General features: G+C 42.0%; 1 protein-coding gene across 1 annotated transcript; it reads left to right on the top strand.

Moving 5' to 3' along the window:
- The first annotated feature begins 1,671 nt into the window (after positions 1-1,671).
- On the top strand, positions 1,672-9,889 carry LOC101862518 (chitotriosidase-1). The gene is made up of 10 exons (XM_013085409.2): positions 1,672-1,753; positions 2,341-2,401; positions 2,811-3,057; positions 3,710-3,845; positions 4,300-4,416; positions 4,606-4,730; positions 5,289-5,415; positions 7,155-7,340; positions 7,856-7,975; positions 9,688-9,889. Exons 1-10 carry the CDS (start codon positions 1,751-1,753, stop codon positions 9,817-9,819), a joined length of 1,254 nt encoding a protein of 417 aa, XP_012940863.1. The 5' UTR covers positions 1,672-1,750; the 3' UTR covers positions 9,820-9,889.
- The last annotated feature ends 1,877 nt before the right edge of the window (positions 9,890-11,766 follow it).

The raw sequence follows: 11,766 nt of genomic DNA, 5'->3' as shown, positions 1-11,766 counted from the left end.
TTTCGACAACTGACAAGGATGTCTTGGGTAATTTCGACTATAATACCATCAGTCCCACCTTTTTTTTTTATTGTCCTTGGGCCTAGGTGCAGCTTCACACTAGGGCTGTACCCCGGTAGCAAACACGCTCGCGCTCGCAAGACCCTAGTTCAAGTCACAAGCCTCAAATCACTAGGTCAAATCATCAAATCAAATCACCAGCATGATACGTTGAGTCTAGCCTCAGCTTCAAGTACCCACACCGCGAAACCACTAACGTCAGAAAGAGAGAGAGGGGGAGAGAGAGAGAGAGACCCCGCGCACAGTGTCACTGCGCCACAAACTGGTCTGTTCGATTATTCGAAGGCATTCGAGCAGCGGACGGCAGACAAGACTCAAATCGCAGTACCCGTTACAAAGATCATCGTGAAAGCGAAGAGTCAGGACACCCTTCCGAGAAAAAAATCTATTTGAGAGAAAAACCAAAGAGATTATAATATATTGTACTTGAGCTCACAACAATGACGTCACACGTGTCAGACATGGGAACCTTCTTACCCTTATCGGCATGGCCGGTGTCCCCACATTTACATGACCAATCTGAGCCCCCACCCCGCTCCCCACGAACATTAGTATATTAAACACAACCCTGCCCCCATATTTCTGTTGAACTGCACATGTCTCGCCCTTGAGGTTCAGCGTCCCAGAGTAGGCACACGCAGTCCCGACTCTTCTCTTAAATTTTCTCCTTTTACCCCCTTTCCTGCTCTCTAACATTGTTCTGTCGTCTGCTTCCGTCTCCACCCTCTGACCCACCCCCACATCCCTTGCTCCACCTCTAGACGCTGGCTCTTTCTGCAGCCTTTCTACCGCAACGACTACTCCTTGGCTCCTTCCCACAGCTGTCTTGAGCCGCACCCCTGATTCTAGGGTAGGTATGATCTAACAACTAGCTTTCCTTCTCGGATAAAGGCGAAAAATCTCGGAAGTCCAGTGTACCAGCTGCGCTCGTTAAAGATCCTCGGTGGTCCAAAATTGATAAGAATAGGCTTAGGCCACCACCCAGCCAAAATTCAATATAAATTCCTACCACAGAAAAGGTTTAATGTATCCCTCGCTCTTATATGAGTTGCTAGGGACGTAGAACATTTACCAAAACAAGAACAAATAATCAAAAACAAACACAAGTTTGGCCGAACAACAGCTGGCTTTGACGTGAGTGGACAGTTGACCACATCCTCATATCGTATGGACACAAAGGGTTAATGTGAGGTACCGTCAACCCCCAGTGTCCTTGTATCACGTGTCTGGGTTTATTTCCCGGGGGGGGGGGGGGGGGGGGGGACTATTAAAGGAAGGTGGGGGAAAATGGGGGGGGGGGGGGGGGAAAAATTATTTTCTTTACCCCAAATTATGAGAAACTTCTTCTGCACGTGAAATTCAGTTTTCTAACCAGACGATCTTTTTATTCAACGCACCTCATGTACAAACTGTTTCATTAAGTATTAAGTCCCTTTTCCTGCGAGCTACATTGAGCTCAACAAATTATTTCACGAACATGTCGAGGTATAAGGGGCTTCTGAAAAGGGACTAAATACCAAAAAAATGTCTGTAAGAAGAAGTTTGCATGTTTGTGTGTGTGTGCGTGTGTATGCGTTCGTGTCCTATCGTGGAAAGGGGAGCTGTACGGTTGGCAGGTCCAGGAAAAGTATTTAAGCACCGAGGAACTGGGAGACAGAACACATCCTCCAAAGACAGTCAGGTTAACACAATGGTGAGTAGACTATGTCAGTACACTGTGATATGTTGTGTGACAGTGAGTCAAACGTTAGGGCATACACCTTGCTGCGGTTTGTTTTGTTGTTGTTAGTTGTATTTTTGTGGGGAAGGTGTTCCCTGCGGTTTGTTTTTCGCTCCTGGACTTTTTTAAAAATTAAAAAAACTATCCAATTTACGATGAACGTATGCATGTCTTTTTACAGATAATCTTGTCTCAAACTCAAATGCGAGAATTTGCTAGATGTATGACACTGACAGAAATCCTTTACTATGTTTTATTATTTTTTTAAAAAAAGAGCCCCATTTACTGGACCCCTATATTTTTGTATTCAGCAGTAAGTCGGAAAACTCAAATTATTGGAATCTGTTCATTCATAATTCGTGACCTGTAAGTAAAATGAATATACCAGCCTATTGTGCAGTTATATGCTTATGTTTTCACTTCGAGAACTCTGTAAATTCCAGTGTCGTATTACCCTATTGTAATAGACATGGCCACACCATTTGAGAACTAAGTTCTCTTAAGAAGATTCTGGGAGTACCTTCACCAGGAACTGTTCCTATCATTCCTCATTGTTTCAGACGTTGCAAGTTTCCGCTCTCTGCATTCTGCTTGGGATTGCTCTGGCGGTCTGTCATGCTGGTAAGTTAAAGTACAGGAAGCTTGAGCAATTGTAATACTTTTGACATTTTCTCCCTAAATTAATTCTGTACTTCAGAGCTTCGCAACATAATTAGAATCCGGCATCTTTATCCTAACCTCACCCCTGCAACCCACACCTTTAAAAAAAATTTAATTACGTGTTTTGTGTCAAATTCTGTGAAACTTAACTTGTACTCAATCTAACATGGTTTAAAAAAAATAATGTACATATGTCACAGTGATATCTAAGAAAAGGTAGGTTTTTAACTTTAAATTCACCGTACCATAAGATGCTTTAAAGAAATGTTTGATCTATTATGGTGCCCTGAGGAAAAAAATATTTGTGAATATTTTATATTATTTACCGAAAAAATGGCCCCGTTTTATTCTCGCCCCTTGTTGCTTCCAGGTGCGTTCCATGGATGTTCACATAACAAACACCAAACCCGTAATGGGCTCAAGGGTTCTGAGAAAAAGCAGCTAGTGTGCTATTACACTAACTGGGCCCAGTACCGGCCGGACCAAGGCGCGTTCTTCCCCGAGGACATAGACGCGGACTTGTGCACTCACATTCACTACGCCTTTGCCATTATTGTGGACGGTCTTCTGGCTCCCTTCGAGTGGAACGATGACGACACGCCTTGGTCAGATGGAATGTGAGTCGATTGTCCTACGTACGTGGTGGTAGGGGGTGGGGGAGGGTAGGGTTGTCCTTTGTACGTGGTCAGGGAGGGAATGAGTTGTATTGTCAGTTCTACATTGTATGTTTTATAAATCTTACTTTGAACGCGGTTTTAAATTACGAGTTGTATGTCCGTTGTACTTTGCATGTTGTATTAAATAATACTCTGTACATGGACTACGTATTTGTGAGACATTAGTACATAAAACGTTGTTCCTTGAAAACTTTTTACTTCCTTGCTAACATCATTACAAAAGTTTCCTCGGCGTGGGTGTAATTGGAGGTGTGGGGATGTCTAGAGTTTAGATAACTTGATTTGTTCTTTTTTTCCATAAAATTAAAATGTCCCGGACTTCTCTGTACTTCCATGGTCCTTTCTTCACCACTCAAGCCAAATGTTCTACCCTGGGTCTGCGTGTCTAGTAGGGATTCGGTTTAATTAAAGGACTTTTTTAATTTAATAAAAAAAATTTTTTTTTTGGGGGGGGGGGAGCTATGTGAATGGTTGGTCGCAAATGTGCTTCATTCCAGTGCTTTACCAATATTTTCTTCGAGTAGTGGTCGTCAAACGACTGTACGCGTGTGACCAATAATTCCAAGGGTATCTTGTTAATAATAATTTCCAGGTACACTAGAGTCAACAATCTTAAGCAGAAAAACCCAGCACTGAAGACTATGCTGTCTGTGGGAGGCTGGAACATGGGAACCCGAAACTGGACTCTGATGGTACAAGATGAGTCGTCGAGACAGAAATTCATTCAGGTGAGGACAAGTGGGTTCGTTTTTCCCGTTGAAAACCTATATTCTCTAGCAGACAATAGACAGGGTTCCTCATCGTACCATGAACATTAGGCACAGAAACCTGCGATAGGTTTGGGAGCTTAATATATCATCTTTCACTTTCAAGAAGTTTTGGCTATTAAGAAAAATGGGAAGAGCGTAAATCTACCGTATGACAGTGCTATATATTGCGTCTTTCCTGACGTGACACCTCGGATTATATCCATGTGGCTCTTGGGCGTGAGATACTGTCAATGTAAAAGGATCCTAGGTGATTAGAGGACTGTCACTGTCTTAGTTGTACGGTATGTTTATAAACTTTACACCACAAATTGTCAATTTAGGCATGCTTTGGAATTCTCTGAACACTGTATAATTCTAGCTCTTTCAGATATGGAAAGCTTTTTTTAGTCTCAGTTCTAATTGTTCCTTTCAGAACGCCATCCCCTTTCTGCGACAAAGAAACTTTGATGGTCTGGATCTGGACTGGGAGTACCCAGGCTCAAGAGGCAGCCCTCCTGAAGATAAGGAAAGGTTCACCTCGCTGGTTAAGGTTAGTCATACTTGTGACTTGGGGTTGGGTTTTTTTTGTTGGTTGGTTGGGGTTGTTTTTTTTTGGGGGGGGGGTGTTAGGGGGTGGGGTTGTCATGAAAAAATGTACCCAATCATTTGATGTTAGTGTCAAAGAACATAATCAGTGTCAAAAGACATAAATCAAGCAACCAAATCGATGGTTTTCCAGGAACTGAAGGTGGCCTTCGAAGCTGAGCCTAGGCCATCGGGTACACCACAACTTCTCCTGTCTGCCGCTGTGAGTGCTGGCAAGGACACAATTGACGCCGGATACCAAGTGAACCTCATTTCAGAGTGAGATCTATTTTTTTTTAAATGCTTGTATTTTCAGGGGTTGTGTACTTGGTGAATGCTGTCAAAGAGTTCTACATGTCTACTTGTTTTTTTTTTTTTTTGGTGTGTTATCTGATCTGCTTACAGTAAAATATGGTAGAACAATATCTTAGCAATATTGACAAATTAAAACGATACTTTTCCAACGCTATACTTTATGAACATTCTGTGTACTGCTTCTTTCATATAGGCTTTTAAAATTTAAAGAAATTAAGCTTTTCTCGTTTAAACTGCAATTATAAACTGAAACAACTGTTGAGTATTGACGCAATTATAAACTGAAACAACTGTGAGTATTGACGAGTGTTTGTTTACCATGCTATAGCAAAGTTTCCCATTACCTAACTGGCAGTTTCATTTGTTCACAATGCTGCCATGGTGTTGTAGCTGCCATGGTGTTGTGCTGGTACAGACCACTCTTGGTGGTACTTGTACTGTTACTCGCACACATTCGTCTGATGTTCCGATGCCATGCAAGTATTAATGATTGTCTGCTACTGGAACCTTTCTGTTCTCCAGAAAACTGGACTACCTCGTCCTAATGACCTACGACTTCTACGGTGCTTGGGACCCCGTGACAGGACACAATAGTCCTCTCTACAAGTCGAATGATTCAACCTTGGCAAATAACGAAATCTTTAACGTGGTGAGTAGAATCTTAAACTGTTCGTGGCATGCTTGAACCTGACGTATCTTTACTATTTACAATGAAATTCTGATAAAGTTAACACCTTCGGACCAAAAGTTTAACTTTGAGCAAGATTGACTTTATCTTTGTACTTCTGGCCATTTAAATTGGAGAGGACAGCTACAGAATAACAAAGTACCTGATAAAAAGACGTTAGCTCAATTTCTGTGACTAAACAAGAGATGAGTGAACAAAGTAATTGGAGGTGTGTATACCACGCACATGTTGACTGACCACTGCATCTGTTATTACTGATCAGTATGCTTCAGTATGCATAATACAAAAATGAAATTAGTTTATCAATAAAGGCAGTGTTCATGTTAAATTTAACGGCTGCATCAGCTGAGCTGTCTTCCAAATCTTGGTCCTGTCCCTGCTCTTTCTCTTCTTCTTCCACCTCCATTTCTTCCGTCCTCTGTAAAGCCCCGTGCCTCTTCAATGCAACAATGCTTGGAAAATATTGTCCACATTCCTTGTGGCCTCTGCACACTTTTGGCCTATGTGGCATTCCTTGTGGCCTCTGCACACTTTTGGCCTATGTGGCCTTTCTTGACCAAGGCCACCCTTTCCCCCCCTTTCTTTTCCCCTCCCAAAAGTGTATTACATTTGAGGCAGCGTGGTGGAGATCAGGTTCTGAATTTTTGGGCATGTAGAGGTATTGGTATCACCCTAAAAACCCATTTTACTTGAATACAAGTCGCGATATTTGCAAAAGGGGTGGGGGTACCTGTTTTCAGAGATAAAACTAGTAAGAAAATGGCCGCAAAGATTAGTTATTTCCTTATATTTCCTTAGCTTAAGAGTCCGTGGTAGCTGCAAATTTACATTTTTGTGCCTTTATTCAACGCATTTCAGAAAAATCCACACAGAAATGAGTTCTTTAATGGGCATGAAAGTGTTGAGCCAAAAAACAAATTCGATAAAAAATTCACAAACCTGCGGAAAAATGCAAGTTTCTTCACTTTGATTATTTTGACGAGTCTGATTCCACCACGCTGCCTCACATTTGTTCAAGATCCCCCCCCCCCCCCCAACACTTTTTTTACAGGATCCACAAGGACCCCCAAACCCTTTCCAGGTGTAAGATTATAATTGAACAGTAACAGACGAGTCTTGATTTGTACATCCGTTTCTTGTACTTGCATGACATATTGTATGTACAGTGCTGTGCAACCATCCTTCATGACATATTGTATGTACAGTGCGTGCAGCCATCCTTCATGACGTATTGTATGTACAGTGGCGTGCAACCATCCTTCATGACGTATTGTATGTACAGTGCCGTGCAACCATCCTTCATGACATATTGTATGTACAGTGCTGTGCAACCATCCTTCATGACATATTGTATGTACAGTTCCGTGCAACCATCCTTCATGACATATTGTATGTACAGTGCCGTGCAACCATCCTTCATGACATATTGTATGTACAGTGCGTGCAACCATCCTTCATCATTCCTGTATCTCAATAACCGGTATCTGGTGCTGCAATTGTTAGCTTCGCTGTCGTATACAGTAAAACAAGAGTTCTTTTCTCGAATTAGGAATGCATCTCGGTCTTTTCTCTCTCCCGGGCCCGGGTTGGCTCTGACTGGCAAAGATCGGGTGGCCGCCTCCTACATGATCTACATTGTCTATTAGAGTGAATTGCCTACACCAGGAACACTTATCGCATTTATTCCTTCTGTTGTTCAGGATTTTGCATCCAACTACTGGCTGAAGGGGGGCTGCCCCAGAGACAAACTGTACATTGGACTGGCCACGTACGGACGGTCTTTCACTCTGAGAGACGAGAGCGACTCTGGACGTGGCGCTCCGGCCGCCGGTGCTGGAGTGGCTGGCACGTACACTCGGGAGGCTGGCTTCTTGTCTTACTACGAGGTGACCGAATCTCTTCTTTTATCGCTTCATTTTTTTTAGTTGTGTTGCCGATTGTCGTCCTATGTTGCCATGTGAAATGGGCTCCTTCATCGCACCTTTTCGTCTCAACTCCGGTGTGAAATTTGTCAAATGTAGGGATAATGGGTGTGAAATGTGTAGAATCTCGTGGTATGGGGGTAAATTATTTAAAATACACATTATAAACTCTTTGACGTACAGTATATCCGCTAATCGATACGTTTTTGCCTCGCACAGTGCAAGGTTACGCCTTTGAAATATCGTGTTAAAAAAGTTGTTCCTCTCTGCGAGTGGTTGGTGGGTGATCTGGTGTAGTTTCTTTCCTGTTTCTTTCCTACAAAAACTATCTTCTTGATCTCCGTAGTTATTGTCTTGTACCCCCTTATCTCCGGCACTTGTACAACCCAATATTGTTATGAAACGCCTTAAAACTTTCACTGAACAAATTGTTCCTAAACAAGGAATTTTGGATGTGTAAGTGTTCCCTTCGTTTTCAGGTGTGCGAAATGATCGCAGCCGACGCTAGGGTAGTGACTCTGGAGGACCAGAAAGTTCCTTACCTGGTGCTGGGGAACCAGTGGGTGGGCTTCGATAACAAGGAGAGTATTGAAGAAAAGGTGAGGCCACGCCGGACACGCAGGCCGCGCATTGTAAGGGTCGTCTGGGTTAGAAATGATTTAGAATGACTAATTTAAGCAAATTTTCAAATCTACCAAATGCATACTGTATGGACTTATCTCCTAAGTGGATGGTTGGCAGGTGCTCTCGTGTGGTTCACTGATTACACCTATCCAACGGTTCATTCTATCTCTTCTGGACTTTTTCACTTTCTTCGACACGTATTCACGACCTCTTCGAGTTGCAAATGCCTTAACTTTTATTGAAACTAAACTATTCCATTCCAAATAACACAAGTCAAAACCACAAGTTGAATGTATTGAAATGTTATATTTCAAATGTTCTTCAGTTCTATTTGTCGACAAAGCTGCTTTGGTTGGCATTGTTCTTGAAGCAAATTAACGTTTTCATAGTTCTTAGCTGAGAATTGAGAAGACTAAAGGCCGATCACACTGACCGGTGTACGACAACTGAAAGTCCGCCGGCTGTGTTTGGAAACGGCTGATTTGTTTGCTCACTGGCTGTTCTCATGAGGAGTGCCGTCGGATAACGTTGCGGAACTTCGGGTGTTTCAGTGAACGCTTCCAGGAGCAAATTTTGACACCGTCGAGGCGTCTGCACCTCGGAGGCCTACTGGAGGTTCGAACATGGAATTACTAATTAAATATTGGATGGATTAAAATATAAATCTTTTCTTACATCGGCGCCTAAAAATGTTTACTTGCTCGTGCACCTAATTTTTGCGATATTCAAAAAATGTAATTTCTTAAATCTATCTGGCTAGATCTTTTAAGTGAACGTCTTGGGCTGCCTCAATGACGTCGAGATGATTGTTAGACAAAGCAGACGCGCCCGCATACACACGAGCACGCATACACACGAGCACGCATACACACGAGCACGCATACACACGAGCACGCATACACACGAGCACGCACACGCGCGTGCACACATAGATGTAGGCCCCACGTGTCAAGCTGGTCTTCGACTGCAGTGGTGTTGTTTTCCTGCTGCAGTGCAAGCGGAGATTGATTTTAGTATAGATGCCTATCCGTTTCAGGTTCGTTGATCACCATTAGTGTACAAAATAAGTTTTCAATTAAAAAATTCATCGAACTCGCTCAGCAAAATCCACCCTTGTATGACAAAACATGGACACCGCTTCACTTTCGCTCCAAAACGTTGCAATCCTGTGAACATTAAAGTTCGTAATTTCCGCAATTTTTTGTCGCCGCACACCGCTACATGTGAATCGCTGAAAACTTTTAGATTTGAGTTTATAAAATCTCAAGGATTGATAGAAATTAATCTTCTCCCCAGAAAACTGTCACTTATTTATGGTCTCTTCTTTGCTATGAGCTATTAGTTTTGTATTTCACGTGGGATGGGTAACATTTAAGTATTCTGAAGTGGAACCATTTAATGCTAAAATATATACGCGTGAGATGAACAAAGTTAAGTCTACAAAATGATCATTTTAGAGATTGTTCCATTGTTTATCCTGGGACGTTTGTTATTTTGGGGTGGGGGGGGGGGGGGGGGGTCATATTAAATCTAGGATGAACCCATTATGAAACATCTGTGTTGAACCCACAACAAATTTCTATCAACTTCTTTAGTGGCACATTTTCTGCGCTTCACACGATGTTGAGCGAGTGACAGTTGTAGCCAGTCCCTCAAACTTATTTACCATTATTAATCTCTTCCACAGATTAAGTACATTCAGGACAATGCATTTGCTGGTGGCATGGTATGGGATTACGACTTGGATGATTTCGATGGAGAATTTTGCAGCCAAGAACGATACCCGCTCATCAGTTTGATTAGCCAGTCTTTGTTGTGATCGTAACGTGTTGCTGTTGCCGTGTGCTATCATTTTTTCTTTCCCAGCAAATAAAACTATAAGCACAAGTGATGGCGATTTGACTCCCTTTGTTTTGTTCCAATTTTGAAATCTTTTTGGCTGCAAGGTTAGCCCTGCACATTAATACAAGGCACTGAATAAACTCTTACAACTCGCTTCCTACAACGCGATAGAATTGGATCATCTAGGAAGCTGGCTTTTAGTCTTGCCTTGAGGCCAAGTAGGAAAGTTTATCTCACGAGAGGTGCACTCGATGGAAATCGTCTCTTTCCGTAAACTGGTCGTGTATTTTGTACTGGCATTAATTAACCTACAGACACTCTTTCCCCCTCCCCAGAACTTTACTTTTACTCGCTCCAAACCTGCATCAGGAATTGTGGGTAAAATTTCTTGACAGCAATGATCTAAAGTTCCACCAGTATTATGCTCCGGCTTAACTAGGGATGTTGAAATGTGGCAGGTCTCATTCTTGAGCTTTTGAAACTGTTTCTGCTCTGAACGTACTTCATCCATGAAGTGATATGCGCCATAATTAGCGCGGTATTTGGAGATTTTATACACCAAATGGTGATGTCTGTTTTTACTTCGAAAACTCAACCACTGAAGTACGCCTTCGTCCATCTTGAAAAGAGACAGACGTAGACAAAAGGAAGAGATCGCTACTCCCTCAGACGGGCTCCTTGCTAACCTTTCCATTTACTGGACACAAACGGGGTGATCAAGGAGAGAGTGTACATGCTAGGTGACTACGCTGTCTGTACACAACCAAGTTCACATCGACAGGTCCAGGATTCTTCGTGTCCAAAATGGGTCGGGTGAAGAATTGGTCTCTTTTAAGCAAAAGTGGGCTATCCCGAAAATTTTTTTTTTTAGAAAATTGAAGATAAGTTTTGCCCCCTTTCAGTTTTTTTTTTTAAAGACAAGGAGAGCTTCTCTATAACTAAACAACTTATTTTATACATCATTTCTCCTATAGGTGGGGCAATATCTACTTTTGGTGTAGGTAAAGATTTCTAGAAACCCCGGCCGAAGAACTTTTTGCGTGGAGTGCAACGTAAATTTCAGTTCGGTACATCCTAACGGAATGAGTCGAATTTAATGATGTTCGTAAGACCTATTTTAAATGTAAAAATATCAAAATCCTTTTTGACATTGTAGACCCTAGAAAAATTTTGAGTTATGTAAAAGGAATAGGACTATTTAATAGAATATGAAAATATGTAGTTATCGTTATTGGTGTGATATATATATATATATCACTGAAATTAATATTGTATATACAAAGGTTAATTTGCCTTTTCCATATTTACAAAAAAAATTATAAATGTCTGTCCGTTTTTTTAGCATAATGAAAATAGTGTGATCGTGTGCGGTTGTGAGCTCCGAGACTCTTACTAAAAACGTCTGATTTTGTAGCGGTGAAACCTGTTGGCGCTTAAATGACCAAAATTGTGTCGATAGTACCGTAAAACATCTACTCAATCAAAATCATAGGAAATTAATTCCATCCCCACAAACCACAATGTGGGTTTTTTAAGCGGGGGCATGTACGGACTGGGTAGCTTATCCGTGGAATGAGTATCGCCCTCCCTTCCCACAATTTTCCCCGCCCTTCAAAGAGGACAGAAAGCCACACATAATTGGGCGAAAACTTGAGGCCCGGTTACACGTAACGATAAATTGTACAACTGACGATCTAGCGATCATAGGATAAATCGTTAGGCGTAACCACAAAATTGTACAAAGTTTGGACGATTGAACGATGGTTTGGAGACTCGGTCGAGAAATCTATGTTCTCTATGTTATCACTCTACATTCTTATTACGCCGGAAAAACTGGGAAGGACGCCTCGCTGTGAACTCGCGACCTCAGCGGGTTGAGCTATTTGCGTGACGTCACCCGACTGGATTGGGGACAATTTTAAAT

This window comes from Aplysia californica, unplaced genomic scaffold (assembly GCF_000002075.1).
Source record: "Aplysia californica isolate F4 #8 unplaced genomic scaffold, AplCal3.0 scaffold00371, whole genome shotgun sequence".
Classification (NCBI taxonomy): domain Eukaryota; kingdom Metazoa; phylum Mollusca; class Gastropoda; order Aplysiida; family Aplysiidae; genus Aplysia; species Aplysia californica.
The sequence above is the reverse complement of the archived record's forward strand: the minus strand, read 5'-3'. Positions and strand labels throughout refer to the sequence as shown.